Source organism: Penicillium longicatenatum (assembly GCF_028827895.1).
Source record: "Penicillium longicatenatum strain IBT 33135 chromosome Unknown contig_4_segment0_segment0, whole genome shotgun sequence".
NCBI classification, from domain to species: Eukaryota; Fungi; Ascomycota; class Eurotiomycetes; order Eurotiales; family Aspergillaceae; genus Penicillium; species Penicillium longicatenatum.
Window position 1 is genome coordinate 2,602,640 of NW_026643122.1, and position 20,798 is coordinate 2,623,437.

General features: G+C 45.6%; 7 protein-coding genes across 7 annotated transcripts; 4 read left to right on the forward strand and 3 right to left on the reverse strand.

The window, feature by feature from the left end:
* Nucleotides 1-23: 23 nt before the first annotated feature.
* On the reverse strand, nucleotides 24-2,558 carry N7484_007789 (uncharacterized protein; the record flags this gene model as incomplete). Its single annotated transcript, XM_057118176.1, has 9 exons — nucleotides 24-429; nucleotides 558-720; nucleotides 817-1,296; nucleotides 1,352-1,580; nucleotides 1,649-1,886; nucleotides 1,937-2,052; nucleotides 2,100-2,159; nucleotides 2,214-2,248; nucleotides 2,318-2,558. The coding sequence occupies 9 exons, from the start codon at nucleotides 2,556-2,558 to the stop codon at nucleotides 24-26; spliced, it is 1,968 nt and encodes a 655-aa protein (XP_056971211.1).
* Nucleotides 2,559-5,864: 3,306 nt separating this feature from the next.
* On the forward strand, nucleotides 5,865-7,299 carry egl2 (putative endoglucanase; the record flags this gene model as incomplete). Its single annotated transcript, XM_057118177.1, has 5 exons — nucleotides 5,865-5,952; nucleotides 6,003-6,214; nucleotides 6,262-6,326; nucleotides 6,381-6,478; nucleotides 6,530-7,299. 5 exons carry the CDS (start codon nucleotides 5,865-5,867, stop codon nucleotides 7,297-7,299), a joined length of 1,233 nt encoding a protein of 410 aa, XP_056971212.1.
* A 1,481-nt stretch (nucleotides 7,300-8,780) lies between these two features.
* Nucleotides 8,781-10,192, forward strand: N7484_007791 (alpha/beta-hydrolase; the record flags this gene model as incomplete). Its single annotated transcript, XM_057118178.1, has 2 exons — nucleotides 8,781-9,190; nucleotides 9,241-10,192. 2 exons carry the CDS (start codon nucleotides 8,781-8,783, stop codon nucleotides 10,190-10,192), a joined length of 1,362 nt encoding a protein of 453 aa, XP_056971213.1.
* A 1,804-nt stretch (nucleotides 10,193-11,996) lies between these two features.
* On the reverse strand, nucleotides 11,997-13,224 carry N7484_007792 (uncharacterized protein; the record flags this gene model as incomplete). Its single annotated transcript, XM_057118179.1, has 2 exons — nucleotides 11,997-13,008; nucleotides 13,058-13,224. 2 exons carry the CDS (start codon nucleotides 13,222-13,224, stop codon nucleotides 11,997-11,999), a joined length of 1,179 nt encoding a protein of 392 aa, XP_056971214.1.
* An 817-nt stretch (nucleotides 13,225-14,041) lies between these two features.
* On the forward strand, nucleotides 14,042-15,163 carry N7484_007793 (uncharacterized protein; the record flags this gene model as incomplete). Its single annotated transcript, XM_057118180.1, has 5 exons — nucleotides 14,042-14,056; nucleotides 14,114-14,158; nucleotides 14,218-14,548; nucleotides 14,604-14,721; nucleotides 14,773-15,163. 5 exons carry the CDS (start codon nucleotides 14,042-14,044, stop codon nucleotides 15,161-15,163), a joined length of 900 nt encoding a protein of 299 aa, XP_056971215.1.
* A 2,018-nt stretch (nucleotides 15,164-17,181) lies between these two features.
* Nucleotides 17,182-18,548, forward strand: N7484_007794 (S-adenosyl-L-methionine-dependent methyltransferase; the record flags this gene model as incomplete). Its single annotated transcript, XM_057118181.1, has 5 exons — nucleotides 17,182-17,349; nucleotides 17,399-17,528; nucleotides 17,576-17,699; nucleotides 17,748-18,178; nucleotides 18,229-18,548. 5 exons carry the CDS (start codon nucleotides 17,182-17,184, stop codon nucleotides 18,546-18,548), a joined length of 1,173 nt encoding a protein of 390 aa, XP_056971216.1.
* A 597-nt stretch (nucleotides 18,549-19,145) lies between these two features.
* Nucleotides 19,146-19,767, reverse strand: N7484_007795 (uncharacterized protein; the record flags this gene model as incomplete). Its single annotated transcript, XM_057118182.1, has 2 exons — nucleotides 19,146-19,333; nucleotides 19,479-19,767. The coding sequence occupies 2 exons, from the start codon at nucleotides 19,765-19,767 to the stop codon at nucleotides 19,146-19,148; spliced, it is 477 nt and encodes a 158-aa protein (XP_056971217.1).
* Between the last annotated feature and the right edge of the window lie 1,031 nt (nucleotides 19,768-20,798).

The following is a 20,798-nucleotide window of genomic DNA, read 5'->3' on the forward strand; positions in this document are numbered from 1 at the left end:
CAACATTGATTCTAGGCACCTTTTCACTCTGAATTTCGGATGCTATAATTATACTCTCGGTGACAGTCGCAATCCAGCTTTTCTGAGAATCGGAGCTCTAGATCAATGCTCTCTCCTTCGCTGATATTAGTGTTCGATTCAATTCGGGCGTCATATCCGAGCAGAAACTCGGTCATCACCACGGGAGGGGAGATCCATCGTGACGATGGAACGTAGGCGCGGAAGTCAACGGCTTGGAAAGTACTTGGACCCAAACATCCATTGTAATCAGTTGACCCATGGATCCCTAGTTTGACCTGACTTGATTGCAATACAATTTCGTCGTAAGGCGCCAGCAGATTTCGAACTTTGACTCCGCCACTGAAAGGTGCCAGAAAGCCGTTGAAGGGCGAGCTGCAGTCAAAGTCGTATTCCACGGAGCTGTTTCCACTGTGATAAACAAGCCAAACAGCAGATTCATTGGTTGGAGCGAGATCATTTATACCAGGATATTGATCGCGAATGGCACTCCACAACCCGAGCTCCGTAATTGTGCCGTTGGAACCTGGTAAGGTCACATTGTGGGTGCTCTTGACAGGCTTTCGAGGTAGAAGCCGTCCTTCAAAGAGGGAACGTTTTCGCGAAGATGGTAGAATGATTTGATGATATTGCGCACGGGATGGGTGGGATCCCGGTGGTCGAGGCCGACTTCATTGTCGTAGCAACCGACTAATGCAGATTCTAATGGAAGGTCATTGTAGTTGCTTGAACCTAGGCCATAGCATTCTTGAGTTTGCCAATACGGCGAAGAAGTCATCGGTTGCCGACCAAACAAACCGAGAGAACTAGTGCTATCAAGGAGGTAGAAGTTTTGCTCTTCGCCCCAGAGCAGAAGAGGAATCCCAGGTAGATGAAGGGAGGTGATAAATTGCCCCAACTGCATCTTTTCCGTTCCTTGTCTTATAGATGGCCATCGAAATGTATCCTGATTGGCCGTACCCATCATGTGTCTTGGGTCAAACTTGCCGGTATTGATGTTGATGAGGTCATTGGATACGAGAATGTCATTCCAGGCATCCACGAAGTCAATACTTGTGTCCCCTGGTGCCGTGTAGTTACCATCCAAGCCCAAAAACCTGGTGAGCGCTCGATAGATGCTGTAGTGGAATACCGCGTCATCCATTGCATGCCCTTCGGATTCCCGCAGGAAGTACTGATCGTCTGAACTGTTGGTGAGAGAAATCGCTTGGGTCGGATTCTGCGGCCTCATCTCAGGCTCGCGCCCGCGACCGGAAATAAATCGACGCGTATGAGTTGCTTGACGTGAATTCGCCACTCAGTAAGAAATTCTTCTTCCCCAAGTGAGAGGCACATTCGCGAATCGCTCGAGAAGAACTTGCAAGCGCATCGACGCTAATCTGACCTGCTTTGTCAATACGAAGCGCGTCAATGTCCAGTGATGTTATCAACATGCAGGTGAAATGTTCAATCTTTTCTCTCACAGATGGAACCCATTCACGAAGTCGATCCTGAACCAAGCCTGTTTTGGCGAGAGACTTTTTCCAGTCAGGTGCGAGGTCGATCGAATCTATGGCTCCATACTGTTTTCGTTTCAGTGAGTGTCATTATGGGAAATATTGTGAAATATGCAGAACGGAAAGATACCAACCAGATCAAATTCACTGTCATAACAACCTTTGAGTTCATCGAAGAAAGAATCGGAGCCATTTTGAACGGGTCTTCCCTCTTCGGTATAAAAGGTGGGATATTGGCATTCTTGTTTATATTCATCACCCGGCATGAAGTCGAAATATCTCTCATCTCCCTTCCAAACTGTTTGGTATTCGAGCGGGTTCAAAGGCGCGGTACTATTGAGAAATCCCTTGAATCCGAGCAAGTCTACCATACTGATATCTCATCAACGTAGGTTTTAGGTGGTGGTATCAGATACACTTACGTGCCATATGTACTGTCGGCCGTCACGTACATCCCTCGCCTGTGGATCTCATCGATGGTAGATCTCCACTGCTGTATGGTACCGTAGTGTCTGTCCAACAGGCTATAGTCTGATGGCTAGCTCAAGTTAGGTTATATGCAATAAAGGGAATCTTTCGGCCTACCGAATAACTATCTGACTTCCACGGGTAATTGGCGAAGGGGGTACCGGCGATGTACATCCCCTGAAGCGAGCATAGTCAGTGATTGTTTCATACCAATAGAAGGAACCAACTCACTTTAATACCAATACCTTGTATGTAGTCGAGTGTGTCTGTCAATCCGACTAGGTCGCCTCCAAACCGATACTAATTTGAAAATGTATCGGTTTCAAATACGGTACCATTGATATCATTGTTCTCGGGTTCACCGTCGACGAATCTATCAAGGAAAATCGTGTAGAAGGGAAATCGCCAGTTTGAAGGAGAAGGTTGATAAGTATGTTCTGGCCATTTGCTCCAGTAGTCAACAACATTCTGCGCAGTCTTGTTCTCGTCAAGATCCCATTGTAATAACTGTTGGTCATAGCGAAGGGCGGACGCTGATTGGCTCAGAAGAAACAGCAGAAAGCTAAAGACTTTCATGGTCCCGCCTGGTGGGCTTTTAGCCCAGATTTCTGAGAAGAGAATTGTATAGTAAACCTTGGTACAATGCCTCTAAACCTGTCATGAAATGAGGGTGATAGCGGAGAATAACGGCTTGACCAAGATGGTTATATATCCAATTAAGAGGGCAGTGCATTCTGACTGCTAGGGATTCTTCGGCATTTTAAATATCATCAAGCCCTATAAGGTGACCACCGGCAGGTGAATTCACGAAGCTTGGAAGCCTCACCTGAAATACAAAGGTTTGGAAACCCCCTGTATAAGATTACATCTACTTTTCCCTTTCGTTTAGAGCACCTTGGCACATGTTCTATCATATCTGACAGATGTCATTGGGTGAAGCCATTAGGAACCAGCAAGTGAATTCATGATATCAGCAGTGAATTCTTGATTTTGGCAACAAAATACGGTTAGAAAGCTATATGTTGTCACTCAAAACTTTCATATTCACATATAACATTGGTGTAGCCAATTACGATCTAGGTCACCAAAGGAAAGGCTAGATTCATAGGGTGGCCTTAATTGTCACAAGAGATAGAGGATATAGTGTGTGCAGAGCTTATGTGGCCTGTGGCGAAGCTGGTGTGAGTGCATATTAGACTTATTGGCAAATTCATCAGTCTTATCACATACGAACACGAAGAGGTGGCTTGCATCTACGGTGATGCCGATCTCATATAGTATTCATCATGGGTTCGGATTGTCGCTCCTGAGAACCCATATAGTAATCGTTATCAGTCAAGGTTTTGTGGAATTGATTATTAATCTTCTGACATGATCAAAAATTTCCGAAAAATATTCTATGCAGCGCGCTAAAGACTCTGGAATCCAAGGTACAAAGAAAAAGTTGAAAGTTAAAGTGCAAGTCATGTAGCTTATACTTGGCAAAACGAATACGATAGCACCACAACATGTGATTGAGCATGATGTGCCAAGGAGGAAAATCAATAGGAATCACAAAAGGAGATTAGATAATTTAGCTAGACATAAATATAAGGCTAGCTGACGACCAAAGTAGGAGAAAGAGAGGACATAAACCGGAATGAAGTTCAGTTAAGATCACGCAATATCATGAGTGTGCACATAAATTTTTAGAATTACCTACTGTGATTTTCGTTGAACCATTCAATGTTTTGTCCCGAGATAAAATAGAATTCCTTTCTCACGTTCGGCTTAACTATTACGAGCGTGAAAAAAAAGCAATGAATTGGGCGAAGTAAGCAAATACGTCACGCGTGCACGGGCTATGTAGGGCTGCTGAAGGATGAATATGACTTGCAAGAAATTCCTCAGCTCTCTCACCCAGTCACCAAAACTCTCAACCTAATCATGCATTGCAATTAGAAGGAAACAGAAGACAAAAACATATAATGTTTAGTGTAAGCTGATAGTCAATAGCGCTACCGGAGATTGTCGAGGGTAGTTCGCTTGTGGGAGAAGTATATTGCCTCGTTAAAATGAGGAGAATGATGATAACAAGGAAAATGTGTCAAGCCTAATTCTAGAAGAAGAGAAGGAGGGGCATCTCTTTCATCCCCTGAAGTAGAAACGTGGTCGATTGGTATGCGAATCAAGCGGGGTACGAGGCCCATGCGCTGGTACACAATTCTATGCCTCAGCAACGAGGCAGCTGAAGATCTCCATAGCTAGTGTCACATACAAACTACATAATTGGATCCTTGTTAACTCTCAAGCTATTTGATGGTCAAAAAATGAAGAGCATTATTGTTAGTCATACCCCTAAGGAAAGCTATCTACTCTATGTAGAATTCAGCCATCATTATATAAAACCAAAGTCGATGTAGTGAAAGCACTGATAGTACCATATTTGCGGCTTTTTTAAATGTCGCTAAAATCTTCCCTCTTGTGAATATGCTCAGGATAATGTATCATAGGCATTCGTACCTCAAGATGGTCACTACTAATGGCATTCATAATTTTTTGATTGGCTTTATCAAATATTTTACAGAGAAATTAGAGTAATGGTGGGTCGTTGTATTGATACGATGAAGAGGCACCGGCTGGGACCTCTTTCCTTTCTATGATGCCACCTAGATGTAAGGATTTAGATACAGGTTGCCAATATAATTAGACTATTAATGGTGCTCATTTGTTTAATCTCAAGTTCTACTGCCATTTTGCTGTTTCATGTCTCACTTTGTAAATGACTCCAAAGCCATAATGTGTTGTACAAAAGAGCGACTAGTCAACTAGAAGAGGATTTGTTCAAATATACGAAATGGCAAAGGTACATGAAGGTGTTGCCATCCGTGTTTGGCTTGTCCATTGTTTTGGACTGACCAATCAAGGTGCGACAATTGGTCTAATATCCACATCCATTTGCGATCATGTCCGTCACACTTTTGCAACATGCAAGTGGTGCCACGCGGAGGGCGCTCCGACTACGCAAACCACTCACGATCATTCTACTGTGTTTCATCCCAGAGCGCTGTCAGCGCCACACCTTGGCATAACACTAATTTCAAGGGTGAAATTATCTTCCTGGAGTTGTGAAATGATAATTTCGGCATCTTCAGGCCGAATCTTAAATGACAGCAACAAGAACCACATCTCAGTCGCTGCGAGGATGCTTGGCAGTGAAGCTTTCTAACCGCCAGGGCTCTATCACGATCTACCGGCAAACTCCTTCAGACCCTGCCAGTTGGAGAAGTCTCGCTTGGTAAAGATGCTGATCGCCCTACTTCTCGCCCCTGAATAGGGGGTGCGGGGTGGCTTGGGAACCCCGCAAATCTTGCAGTAGACTGAAGAAAGGCTATACTTCAAGACATATTCGCTGATGAGCTTTCTAGTAAAGCTAAATTACCTGTTTTGGTCCGGAAACCCCTCCATACTATCCATTTTCCACATTTGAACCTGCTTTCCTATGCGCTAGCAACTTGTGTGGTCCCTTGCTCATCTCTGCGAATACCAGATGCTCCTGTGACGTGCCCAATGCCGTGTCCAATTTAGCCATACCCAATCCATATGATCCATCCTGTCCCAAACCAGTGATTTAATTTGTGAGGGGGCTTTCACACACGATTTCAGTCACACTCGGTCAACGGTCCGAGAAACCTATTTCCAAATATGATGTCTAACTGTACCACCGATGCTGAAGAAGTTTCTTCAGTGAAAAAGAGCCGACACGGCTTCATCGCCGCGGAGGAAAGGGGTATGGTCGACTGTCCCGAAAGCTTACGCTCGCGCTTCTCATATAAGGACCACCAGGTTCAAGGGAAACAGTAAACCTCAGCTGTCAGTCATCCCTGTTCAAGATCCAAAACAATGAGATCCATTCTGCTGCTCGCAGCCAGCGCTGCCCTGGCTCTAGCGGTGCCCCAAGGCCACTCTAAGCGGGCCTCATCCTTTGTTTGTAAGTATAGAACCCATCAACACCGAGCCAAAACTGACCAATCTTCGTAGGGTTTGGCGCAAGTGAGTCCGGGGCAGAGTTTGGCAGTGGGAATATCCCGGGTGTCCTGGGAACCGACTACATATGGCCGGACACTTCGACCATTCAAACGCTACACAACGCGGGCATGAATATCTTCCGGGTGCCGTTCTTGATGGAGCGATTGATTCCAAACACATTGACCTCGAGTCCAGATGAGACCTATCTAGAAGATCTGAAGAGTGTACGTTGCCCTTATCTCGAACCCAGCCCGTGCTTATCGATTCCCAGACGGTAGAGTACATCACGTCTATCGGGGCGTATGCTGTGGTTGATCCACACAACTATGGACGATAGTCAGTCGATAGTCTCCACTTCCCAACTAGTAACTCCACTCACTAGTGAATCAGCTATGGCAACATCATCACCTCCACAAGTGACTTTGCTGCATTTTGGACCACCGTGGCAACGCAGTTTGCATCGAATGACAAGGTCATCTTCGACACGAGTAAGCTTCAGCTCCTGTTGGCTCCTTTCCTCTTCTTACTGATATTTACAGACAACGAATTCAACACGGAGGACCAAACGCTGGTGCTGAACCTCAACCAGGCGGCCATCAACGCAATCCGGGCTGCTGGAGCTACCTCGCAGTATATTTTTGTGGAAGGGAACTCATGGAGTGGCGCGTGGACGTGGACATCAGTCAATACTAATCTGGTCAATTTAACTGACCCCAATGACAAGATCGTTTATGAGATGCACCAGTATCTCGACTCGGATGGGTCTGGCACTTCCGACACGTGTGTCAGCTCGACGATCGGCCAAGAGCGTGTACAGTCGGCGACGGAATGGCTACAAAGCAATGGAAAACTTGGCTTTTTGGGCGAATTTGCAGGTGGTGCTAATTCAGTCTGTCAGAGCGCTGTGACTGGAATGCTGGACTACTTGCAAGAGAACAGTGATGTCTGGCTCGGAGCATCCTGGTGGGCCGCAGGACCATGGTGGGGCACTTATATTTTTTCGATGGAGCCACCCTCAGGGACCGCGTATACCTACTACCTAAGTATCCTGTCTGCCTATTTCCCTTCCAGTTCGGGCAGTTCGGGCAGCTCTACGACCACTTCCACAACCACACACACTACATCGACAACCATAACAACTGCCACCACCACTAAAGCCACCACCACTTCAACCACCACTGGCGCAGGGTCTACTGCAACAGCATCCCACTGGGCGCAGTGCGGCGGCACTGGCTGGACAGGGGCGACGACATGTGCCAGCCCATATACCTGCCAAGCGCAGAATGCGTACTATTCGCAATGTCTGTAAGCTAGGAGTATTAGGGATCTAACATGAGTCATTATTTGTACGTGAACGAATACTTTTTCAATGAATGCATAGGCCTACATCTTATGTACAATGTCGGATTGGCGCCCCGCGACATATAAGATTAGCAAACCTCGGAACTTCCGCACCACAGTCAACTGAAAATTCCCCAAGAGCCTATCACGTTTGTACTTCGACGCGTCTTTTAGGAAGAGTACCAGTAACAATATTTCCAGCGCTTGTGATCATTGCCCGACAGATTCTCTCAGTCCTACCTCTGCCACTGAATAAGTTATTAAGCTGTCTCTCCTCAGCCAAACAAAGCAAAGTAATAATCCTATAAAGCTGTTTGCCAAAATTTTGAACCATCCAATATGTTTCTATAACCTGATAGCGGGTCCGGGATGATTCTCTCGTTCTAGTTTTGTTGATCAGTTGAAAGCGACCAAAAGAAGGCCAATGCTAGCTCAATCGAGCACCTACTTCATCAAATCAGTATTGAAATTCTTGTATTTGGTTGCAAGAGAATATATCAATTGGTAAAAACATAGCAGACATGTCATACACCCCAAGGGACACATCTATGGCCCGGACCCAAGTGAAAGTGGGGGAGTAGGTGTTTACTCTGTTCTTACCCGACCAATGCTTTATTCCATCTCTCCACACCAGACAGGAAAAAACTTAAAATCAGGACATACAACAGTCAGTCTAAGGAAGTGGTCACCTAGCGCCCATGGATCAGGCGTGGGCGGCTCGCCGCTCTATTCAGCCCTCTTTAGGGTAGTCCGGGCAGATATTCACCTTGCAGGAAAGGTACGAATGTTGTATTTTAGAGTAAGATCACCTAATATTTTCGTTTTCTTTATCTCTTTCTCTCCTAAATAGCTTAAGCGGGTATTATAAATTAAGTAATACATGGGGCTCCCAGTGGGGGCAGGGATTTTTGCGGTTGGGGTGGGCTTTAGAATTTAGAAATGGGGCCCCATTTGCCGAAGCCTATTCCGACATAAGCTATCCGGCGGAGAATCTTGTGAATTCAGTCTGCTGATTTGAGCCGATATTGTTATTGATGCTCGTCTCTACTGGTTAAGTATGGAAATGCTCGGATTAGCGTCGGTTTGCAGTACTGTATCCCTGATTGAAGCTGACAAGTTCGGCCCCACTAAATAGCGTTAAGGCTAGGGTCTGGTCTTTGTAATTTCTGCGTAATGTTTGCTTACCTGCAAACAGATCTTGAAAGTATGCAACGTAATAAAACATACGCGAGCCGCGTGAAAGATCGGCAAGTTTCAATACTTCGTAACATCACACGCAACCCTTGGCGCCAAATACGTGGGGAAACGGCCCCCAGCCTTCACCCCACTCTCTTTGTTTCGCGTCATGCCCCCTAGCCGAGGCTCTGGGGACTCAGTACATCTGATAAAAAGCTGCCAAATCTCCGCATGGTATTCAAATCAGACCATAGAGTGTCGAATCAACAAAAAATGGATGACCCGGAGACCCAGAAGCAGGTCATTCTTGGCTTTCGGAAGGCCTTTAAGAGTGCCCCTTGGATTCCTATTTCCCAGATGCAGACACATTCATTTCGTGAAAGACCTTTGAAAGGATCGATCTTGGTATCTAAAATAAAAATACCTTGTCCAGCTGGTGATGAGGAGGAAGCTCTCCGCTCAAGACTATGGAATGTTTATAAAGCGACCAGCGAGGGAGTCGAGAAGCTCGACCCCCCAGCACCCTGCGTCTCCTACAATGGTGAATGGATTGGAGTGCGAAAAGATGTGAAAGACTCTAAGGCACCACAGCCCGACATCAGCGACCAGGAAAAGTTTCAAGGTATTCAACAGAACGTGGACAATGACATGACCATTTTCTATCTCGCTGGAGGGGCGTTTTTGTGAGTATTTCTCTTCTTATAACAGAATTGGATTTAACAACCCTTCTTAGCCGTGCCGGTCCCCCAGGTGCCCGACCGGTGATCAAACAACTCGCTGAAATGAGTGGATCGCGCGCGTTTACTTTCCAGCCTCGTCTTGCGCCCCAGTACACCATACCAACTATCCTCCTAGACGTTCTTGTCGCATACTTTTATCTCCTAGCTCCCCCAGTCGGGTCCCTCCATCAACCCATCAACCCGAAAAATATCATCTTGGTCGGTGAATCCGGGGGCTCACTTCTTCATCTTCATCTGCTCCAATTCCTTCGAGCCATGATACGATCTTCTGGGAGCAAAACACCTGTTATACATTTCAATGGCCAGCGCATTCCAATATCAATGCCCGCAGGCTGTGCACTTGTCAGTCCTGGCTCAGACCTGGTCTTGTCCCTTCCATCTGTCAAGAAATTCGAGAAGTTCGAATGGTTATCAGAGGGTGCCCCCTGGCTCAAACCCAACTACCCGGCAGATCAGCTTTGGCCCACAACTCCCCCTCGGGGTGATCTCCACTGCGACAATTCAGCGCTGTGTCACCCGCTTATTGATCCTTCCATGCAATTAGACTGGTCGGGGATGCCGCCTATGTGGATTACGTGTGGCGAGGAGACGTACGCGGATGGAATCAAATTCCTTGTCAAGAACATTCAGGCTTCTGGGGTGCCTGTCACATTCGTCCAATACGAGTTTATGCCGCATGTTTGGAACATTATCTTGCCTCATTTACCTCAAAGCCGCGACACTATGAAACGATGGGGCAAGGCTATTAGAGAGATTAGGCCTGATAGACCGAAAGAGTCAAGTGCGCATTTTGTCAAGCTAGGGAAGCTAGAGGTTATCCCAATGAGCTTTGAGGGGCTATTAGATATCCCCCAAGCTGAGGTCTTTCAGAGAATGCGGACGGCTAGGGATCGGCTTGCTGCATTTGTCTGGACTGGGCCTGAAGCAGGATCTTCGAAGCTATGATCGTAATCCAGAATATTTGTACTTCAAGGCTCAAATAGCGATAAAAAAACTTGAAATAATGACTCTTATCTCGCTGAGGTCCAGTCACCTCTCCTGAGGCATAAGGACTTCAAGATTTTGAATGTATATCCCAAGACAAACTCCAAAGAATGGGACGTGCCAGAAAATATTGCCACAAAAACAAGGTTAGATTTTACTCTTGAAAATATTTTTGAAATCGCCCTCTATCCACCTCGCCTCTACTGCGATCAACACAATCTTCCAGCCTTCCTCTCGTAATTCGAATTCCATCGTGTCGAGGCCGTATCCATTTGCATAAGCCCTCTCCGTGCCGTCATTCTCATCGGACACTTTCCAATGCGCGGCTCGGATCTGAAATTTGACTTGTATCCTCGTTTTTGACAGTTCTGACCATCTGCAGGCACCAATCAAATGTTGTGTAGTTACCCCGGGATTGCCCAGCTGTACGGGAGTTGAAAGGCCCTGGACAAAGACTTTGGATGGAATGGACGATACTTGCGGTCCCCCGACGCTTTTGTAGTCAATCGAGATCTCTGGTGCAAATAAGCTTTGCAAATGAGACCAGGCCTTTGCGTCTATACTGTCGGCCCAGTCAAAAAGGATGTTTTGACATTGTGTGAAAGCTTGCGGAGTGCTTGACATGGCGAAGTTAGGCCTTTCAAAATAAAGCTCGTCAGGACAGTCAACAGAAATGAGATATCAATTAGTATCAAACACATACTCAGGATTCTTATTGAAGGATAGAAATGGGATGCCCGTTCAACACATTGAAAGTAGGAATTGACATAGGATATCGACGGAATGTGGATAGGTGAAAGGGCTAGCGGGAAAATGTAGGAACCACTGAAAGGATATTTTGTAGAGGATAGTGGGAAGGAAAAGCACCTCTGCAAATGATAACCTTACGTATGCACCTACAAGAATTACTGTCACGTAATGTGTAGTATCTTTGTTTTATCTTACGTTTCAAGGCTGTTTTATGGGAATTTACAATACCACGCTAGTGACCCCTTCTTCGGGGAGAAACTGGTACCCGGGGAGAGGGGAAGTCTTAGGCCGCCAGTCAGAATCCACAAAATGCAACATCAACAGTGCATTCGTGAGCTCATGGAACTGGCGAGGGGCAAGCGACACAGTGAAGAATTGTGGAGGCGATTTATTTATAGTTGACGCTCTTGTTGAAGACAAAGTGGATACCATGCTTTCTTGTTGCCTAGCCATTTCCTCGTACCCCTCGCCATTTAATGAGAAATTTGTATGGAGTCCTCTGTATTGCCTGCAAATTAAAGGACTCGGTTCCCATCAAGGTTCGGCCCCCATTCAGCTTCAGCCCCACCGGCGCTCACACGGGTGGTTGGGGGCGGAATGAACTCTAGCTGGTCACGTTACCGCCGATCAAGGAGAACGCTACGTTAGATACTATGCCTCATCGTGTGCAAGCTATTATTGCGGCAAATGGCTGGTATATGACCTATTGATTAATAATATATCCCTTACTTCTGGCAGCAAATTACATAATCTATTGTGAGTGGGGCAAGGTGTGTTCAAATTTCCCACCAGGCACTGTATACATCATATATAATCAAGGTTGGGATACATTAGTTCCTGCCGAGCTCTTGTCAAAATTTGCAATACGAATCCTATTGATACCCTAGTCAAAAATGAATTTACATATAGCTTCCAAGGTTCCTCCCTGTAATAAAGTGCGGCTCTTGTGAACGAAGACCACATTCGACCTATTGAAAAGTCGGTACCAAAGTTTAATTTATTTCACCATATTCAACTATTCCCATCGCTTCAATAATGCCATCTCTGTAGTGAGGCCAGGTCCAAAACTCGCAGCGATAACATCCCGCCTTCTCATCTCCATGTTCCGCATCTGATCAAGAACCGCTAGAACGGCGACACTGGATGCGTTGCCACGAGTTCGGTAAATCTCATAGGTAGCTGCTAATAACTCTTTTGAAATTCCCATAGCTGCCTCTGCTCCCTTGATAATAGACAAACCGCCTGGATGAAGCGCCCAATCAAACTCCGTCGGGACGGCAGAAGGCATACTATTCGACCTTGTCAAGCTTTTGAACGGTTGGGAGAGAGACATTGCAGCCAGCTTGGGAACGTTCTTTGATAGTAGGAGTTGGAATCCACTACTATTAATCTTATATTCCATTTCAGCATGCGTATCAGGCGTGATGAATGAACGCCAATCAATGACAGAAAATCGCTTAGGGAGGTCCTTCTCGCCATTTAATAGCCCTTTGGAGTTGCAGACAACCAGAGCTGCTGCACCATCACCAAATAGTGTAGGACCGATTCCTCCAGTTTGTGAGGTCGCCGCCTGGTGGAACTCAGAACAGATATAAATGCTGCAAATTTCGCATGCGAGAACCAAGATTCTGGCTGGCTTATCCTGATAAGTTGCTGCTAATGCAAGGTTTGAAGCCATTCTTAACGCTGCAAGCCCTCCAGCACAGCCAACGCCGCTGATTAGGACTCTTTCTGCATCGGCTGGAACACCTAGTTCACGGGCGACACTTTGATCATAACCAGGACTTCCAGCATTGGTAGCGGTGACGGACACAACATGTGTGATCGACTTCGCTTCGATTCGACTGTCGAGCAATGCTTTCTTCGCGGCTTCCTTGGACAGCTGGACACCATATTGGCGCCATGCAGCATCAACTTCCTCTGCCTTTGGGGGCTCTTTTTGGTGCCATCGTGGATCTGCCCAAATATTCACCACAGAGCGAGTCTCAATACCGGTTTGGGCGTTAATCCTGAGTAGTCTTTGAAGCCTGGAATTACGTAAGCATTGATTGTATGAAATTGCTGAATGTGACCCACCAAGGAGCATCCGCAGGATACAACGATAGAGCATATTTCTCTATATCGTCTGCTGTAATAACAGTTGAGGGCCATTGCGTTCCAAGACCAGTGATAGTTATTTCGTTCACATTTTGGGCCGACGTGGGACTGGAAGGATAACTTGGGTTTGAAAACACACCACCCATCTTGATCACACTGGTAGTTCTAGGATATGTAAAATAATTAGTGAGGCAAGTTAAAGACTGAAGAAGGATCAGGATTATTTATACCTGTCCAGTAAGCAAATAAACGAGCATAAATACCCTTGAAATGTACTGATAAAACTATTACAATACATGGCTGTCTTCTGTAACCTTGCGCTGGCGAGCGATCGACAAACATGCGCCGAGTCAGACTAAAGTCTGACATGGCATCCAAGGGGAATTTTAGCGCTTGCCAAGTTGAATTTATTCATGTGGTGCATGATACTGAGAAGGGCGAATGTTGGGGGCTGCAGATCTTACCTGCATTATGAATGCTTCTGCATGGCCCCCACTGGGACCAAATGACCAATGTGACGTTGAATGTGATGAGGGGTTTGCTTGCCAGTCTTTTTTTCGATCCAAATGCCTGATCCGCACAGGGAACAAGTTCAACTCTATTTCCTTCAAGCCATCAAGCTTTCGCGCGGGATTATTTACCTTCGTTCGCAGGCTCTTTCCTGCTTTCTATGCGCCGACACGACCTTATATTTGAATACGCGGAGCTTCAAGAAGTTCCTACAGATCCCGTCAGCCAAGTGACGAGCTTGCCTCTACCATGGCTTATACTTCAAGGCAGTCGCTGATTATCGGTATTCACTGGTCGCTCTTCATATTAGCGACCGCCGTTCTGTCCGCTCGCTTCTATGTTAGGACCAGGATAAGACCCAGAACGCTAGGTTGGGATGATTGGTAAGCTACTAAGTGGCTATGCGTTATTTCCTACACTACCAAGCAGAGAGCTTACTGTGACTATAGGACTATGTTGCTTGCATACGTACGTAGCAAGATGTATCAGGATCTAGACAATTTCGCTTTTCTGACAGAATGGTAGGGTTTATCAATTGGTGCTGGAGTAGTTGAAACGCTGCTGGTGGAAGTGAGTTCAACATAGTTCCTTACAATGTGCTTTACATGAAATGTCTAACCGATGAACAGTATGGGATCGGAAAGCACATAGATACCGTCAATCCAGCCAACCTACCCATGATATCGAAACTGACTCTAATCAACTCGATAATCAACTTGCTTGGCACGATGATGGTCAAAGTCTCCATTTGTCTATTTCTCCTCCGCATGACCCACAGAGCCAACCAAACCGTCAAGTGGCTCGTAATGACCAACCTTATAATCTTGATTCCTTTCACTATCGCCGTTGTTATCGTCGACCTGGTCCAGTGCATTCCGCTAAAGGGATATTGGGACAAATCTATAGATGCGAAATGCATCAATGCAGATACCATTGACATCCTGCTCAAGGCTGCGTCGGGTAAGTTTTCATGGGAATACAGATGGACTATATGTTTGTACTAACCCGAGGAAAGCTGTCGGAGTCGCAACCGATTTCTTCACAGCTGCGATCCCCATCGTAATCGTCTATCGAGTTCAAATTCCTCGACAACAAAAATGGGCAGTCTATGCAATTCTCATGATCGGATTTTTGTATGCCCTTGCCACTCTTGCCTTTTTAGGTAATAATCTAACGTTATACAGCACTGCGGGAACCTCCATTGCCAAAACAGTTGTCATCAATTGGACACCCAAAGATTATACCTGGGGGAACTCACCAGTTGGATACTGGGGTGCCTTGGAACATGAGCTGGGGATATTCGCGGGTTGTCTCGTCACACTTCGACCTCTGCTTCAAAAAATGCACTCACACTTCAGTTCGGGTACCGGAAGCTTGGAGTCACATGAATTGGCTCCTGAATCGGCACACTCAAGAAAGCGAACGTTGAGTGAGGATGAGTTGTTGCGACTAGAATCAAGCGCCCAGCCTATGGGGTTGCAAATCCAGAAAATGACTGAAGTGGAGGTCTCTCTCGACGCGCCGCTTACAAAACATTCTCCTGATGCGCACAGAAGAGAAGATGCTTGGGTTTGATGAGATACAGCTCGCTATCTACCACTTAGGTAGAGAGGAAGTAATAATGAATCTAAAGATACATGGAAACTAATTAGATAAAGTCGAAACTGTATAGGAAGTTCCAAAATATGAGTATAATGGCGATGGTTTTCAAAAGCTGAGGGTCACTATAGCAATTGTGGCGTGACAGGCTCGGCAAGGTCTCCACATTCTATCCACCAAGTATCTTATATCATGACCGACACGATGGAATGGAAACGACCTGAAGCTTTTCTTTGATCTCGCCGCCCGTTATGACTATTGAGAGCTGTTGGTGTACGAGCTGAATAGTAAAGACCAACACGAAGCACAAGGATACGAATGTAGTATTGTGGAAGTGCGGCAAGGAAGGAAGAAGAGGATCTACGAGAGGTGAAGCCTAAGTAGTGCAGGACGGAAGGTACTAGTCCTAATGAGGACGTCAACAGTTGGCTATATAATGAGGGGCCGAGATACATGACCATGTCACTTCAGATCCCTTCTTGGGCATAATTTGGCTTCCATTGACACGATGATATTACATATTGAGATTACTGGTCCTCTTAGACCTGTCCTTGGGTTATCTTATACGTAGCTATATAAGCATCTAAATAACTTCGACGACTTCGTGGAGTTCAATCTCGAGGAAATGAAACTAGTTGTATTTGATTCTAAAATCAATTGATGTAACTCAAGGCATTTTTACCATACCATCGTTTCTGACTTTCATAAACGAGCAAAATCTTATATTCTCGGCTCTCTGGCTTCAAAGATGAGAATCGACCCAATTAAGTCCACTTTGACATCGCTAAAATTCTCTTTCAAAGCCTTCACGTAAGTTTCTGCCCCGTCATCGTAGTTGGTCAATCGTTTCTCCCAGTTCAATATGCGCAATAGGAGTCGCCCCAAAAAGCTATGCCATGGCCCACGACCCAGGATGGTTGCGCCAAAAATTACACCCGACGGCTTTATTGACGATTTAATTTTTCCAAAAATCGAAGCCTTTTCAAGCGGTGAAACAGGGAGGGTATGCAATAGGTACATCATAGAAATGGAATCGTAGGATGGTGACGTATTTTTCGGAGGACAAGGAAGGGGGTCCAAAGACAGAATATCATGTCGATGTGCCTCGACATGCACATGGGGGTGAGATTTCAGTAGGCGTTTTGTAGTTGAATAGAGAGGGGTGGGCTCGATATCGAGAAGGGTCACGAAGCTCTCTGGTCCATACTTGTCGTGGCGAGCAAGGTAGTAGCCCGTTCCTGCATTTCATCGCAAATTAGACAACTTAAGGTAACACAGTAGACAACCGTATCGTACCACATCCAATGTCACAGTGATTGGCTCCAATGTTGCGTGAGTACAGAGGAATTAGGACATCTTTTGTTGAGCAGCACCAGATAAAAGGATTGGCAACGTTCATTAACCATCCATCGTAGAAATAGAGAATCAATGCAGAGTACTTGGAGCGTTCGAATGGCCACATGGTGGATTTTTGGGTTTCTTTTCACGACAAGGCAGAGACTGTAATACCAATGGTCTATTTAAGCGTATTAACTCCATATTGGCAGGTCTCAATACCGGAGTATACTAGCGCTTCCTATGCCCCATGCCCTGCATAAATGTTTTTTTTCTCCCTAGGTGCATTCGGCCCCAAGAATCTGTCTCGGTCGAATTCCCGCATATGTACTAGAGTTCCCCACGTATGGTTGCCACCTTTGTGGCGGGTATTTTACTCTGATCTGCATTCCTGTGCATTTTGGCCCCCAACAAATTATGCCGATCAAGTGAATACTATAAAAAACACATGTGATCTCACATGCATGATGGATACCGACATTACCCCCGCGTAAGGTATTCTTGCAGTCTTTCATTTTCATACGGCCCTCTTGTATATTTTACTGTCACAAGTGGCTTTAAAAACTCCTTTAGTTCCCCCACTCCGGCAGATTGTCATCTGTTACACTCATATTTTCAAGTGAATCAAGTAAATTCAGACAACACGATAGATGATCAAAATGACTAAAAAGGCTGAGCTTGAGAAGCTTGCGGCTCAAATCCAAAAAGAAGTCAGTTGCTACGATGAAGCCGATCCGACTGCCTGGGTGCGTATCCAGGATGCAATGTATCAACTCCGTCGAGCAACAGAGCCACCGAACATATTCGTCATGAAGCAGCGCTTTCATGTAAGTCTTGATCTTGCCATATCATAATTTGACACACTAATTTAGAAAGGCTGTTCAAAATGTTTCTATTGTTGCAGCGCTTGAAATGGGGTTGCTCCAGCTATTAGTAGCAAATAAAGACAAGAGTATGACAGTGTCAGAACTGGAGGAGAAGTCTGGATATCATTTTTCCCTAATAGGTAGGGTAATATGATCCATGCTTAATTGAACCAAGCTAATTGAATAGCCCGCGTGATGCGTATGATGAGTGCAATCTCGTTTGTTGACGAAGTTGGGTATCAGACATACACTGCAAACATGAATACTGTTTCTCAATGCGAACCTGGAAATTCCGGGGGTATCATACTAACGTGAGTGTACTTGACCTACCATCAAGGAAGCTAGCTGACTGAATGCAGGAACGATATGATCTATTGTCTCGGAAGTAAAATTCGGGAGTACCTCACCGAAAATAAGCCCTGCGATATCAGCAAGACACCTTCTGCCTATGAGTTTGCTATGGGTGAGACTACATGGGAAACATTTACTAAGAACCCAGTGTGGAAGAAAGGGTTTGATGATAGTATGACTCTCCGGAACAAAACCATCTCGACTCCGTGGTATAAGAAGTATCCTGTGAAGGAGAACCTGTCTTCAGCAAAACCAGCTATTGTTGATATTGGTGGGAATCAAGGCGTTGACTTACAGCGATTTGCTGAAACATTCCCTGAGATTGAATGTGAGCTGGTCCTACAAGATCTACCTGAGACCCTGGAGAGAATCCCTGGTTCTCTAGATCCGAAAATCAAGCCAACGCCGTATGACTTCTTCACGGACCAAGTGATTAAGGGTGAGTTTTGGCTCTAAGCTTTCTAATATAAGCCTAACTAACGCTAATAGGGGCGGATATCTACTACCTGAAATCTGTGCTCCATGACTGGGATGATATCTCGTCTCAGAAGATTCTTTCTAACACTGCCAAAGCGATGCAACTCCACTCACGCCTTCTCATAAACGAGATAGTGTTATCAGATACCAATGAGTCATTGGTAAGATGTGATATGGATATGTTGATGTTTTACCTCTGCAACGGGATGGAGCGTACCAAGAGCCAGTGGGCGGAACTGTTGGCCAAGGCAGAGCCCCCCTTAAAGCTTGTTAATGTGTGGTCAGTGCCAGAAGATCAACAGAGTGTTATTGAGGCACGGCTGCTGAATTAGACTTCAGTCAAAGCATGCGCATTCATGACACGGGCTGAAGTACAGAAACTAAACCTTGATCTATTTTTACCACACCGTGCCTAAATCAGTAGATTCGGCAAAGCCGAAAGACTTTGGAATTTGAACCAACAGACAGGCAGACTAGGCAAGGCCAAGATATGTAAGCTTAATTTATCAGGGATCACGCGGGAAAGACAAAGACTAATCCTTAAGGAATGAAATAACTCCTCAAGTACATTTAAAGTATCCAAATTTGATTGGTAGAAGCAAGAATATCTAGGCGCAAATGGTTACATCCACTAACAAACCCGCAACCCCAATCATTCGTCCCATCCCCACAATCCTATTGCCACATTGCCCAAAACTTCTCCAGCCATCTCCACCTCCGCCAAGAACGAATCAGCGCTGCCACTCTCATTAAGCTGAAACACCCTTACCTGCGCATTCTCCATGGACCAATATTCTGCTTCTACAAAGCACCCAAGTCGTTCATTACAGCCCAATCTCTCAGCCACTAGGCGATGATATCCGCTCATTTCCACAAGATCAGAGGGTCGTTTCTCCTCAGCTGCACAACAGATACTCCCCTGGTTCGCCTTACGTCCCGAAACCCGCCATCGCGTCGTCAGCGTCATTAATCGCCGAGTCAATATACACCACGAAATGGGTATCGCGGTCCCATATGTACTTAGATCGGGCTGCCGCAATGTACTCCTCCCAGTCTGTGTTTCCGATGCTCATGGAGGAAATATATACTGCTGAGTCGCAAGTGGACATTCGGAGACCTGGAATACAGCCGTGCGCATGATTAATAAGGCAGCCAATTGATAAATTGACTTGATCTAACCTGATTCGATTCTTTCCACACTGACCATCCAACAGTGAAATATGCAAGAGGCTAGTTAATAATTCGAGATTGGATTGACTCACCATCAACTTCGCCTTTGAAATTCAGTTTGACGACTAACACGCTGCCTTGTTCCGTTGATTTCCAGCCTGGACGGTCGACAACAATCATATAGTCACAATACCAGTGGCCTTTATCGAGGGAAGATGACGTGTACTGAATGGCATCAATGATAGCTTGAATACTCCCATCATGAGAGACTTCTTCCGTGATCGGACCTGCTTCTGCGTTGGTATTGAGGACCGCTTGCCTGTCGTGTGGAGAAAGATTCAAAAAAGGAAGGATGTATACGGGGGTCTTGCCCTTTAACATGTTTCACGGCGCCTCAAAGGGTAGTTCTGGCGTATGATATGGGTAAAATTATGCAGGTACTAGTGATACTATGCAGTTATAACTTGAGCTTAAAGCTAGCGATTATTTCAGGAACGACTAAGCATACCCCAACTCTCATATGATGTCATGATAAATATTGCACTGCATAACTAAATTTAGATAGCACTCGGGCACCTGGTTGGCATTCGGGGCTATTTTCAAAGGCCTTGTGCGGCCGACTCGATCCAGTTTAGCCCTCCTCGAGATCCAACCCACCAATTTATCCCCGATCTGGCCATGAGCTACATTCAAATTTCTCGTTTTTGTATCCTATTGAAGATAGGCGACAGAACCTTTGGCCCTAAGAACCCAATCTTTACTAGACGAAAAAACTACATAGCAATTTCTTCGTCGTGGGCCTATGGATCTGTGTCAAATGTGGAATAGGGATACAAGCGTCGAGATGCCTCGGTGTTGGGCTGATGGGCAGCCAAGACGAGCGAAAAGATGATCTCCAGTGCTTAGGACATATGAGCTTGAATGGATTCAGTTTCCTGCTTTGGGGAATGTCAATAATATCAGGACGCTGTTAAAATGGCAGACATCAGATCTCCAAAAGAGCTTGGAAAACGAAACAAAAATAAAAATAAAAACATACAACAGTTAGGATTCGCATGTGGTCACCCACCATACTACTAACTAACCGGCGTGTGGCTTAAGTACGGCTGAGCGGACGGGAAGCCCTGTTCTCCACACCCTATGGTCGTATGTACTAGGTGATTATTTAAAAAAAACCTATATAGTACAAACGGGATTGTAACCGAGAATTGCGGCACTGCTGCCCAGGTGGGAAATACGTGAGCGCCGCGTCTCTTACCTACGAAGGCGAAGCCAGCCTCTACGATGCAGGGGCGTAATTATATGCTAAATACCACCATACCTATATCATGCACATCTCACATTAATCTCAGCTTGTCTGGATGGTACACACAGTGCAGAGCACCTATGTCCTAACACAAGAACTGTTGAAT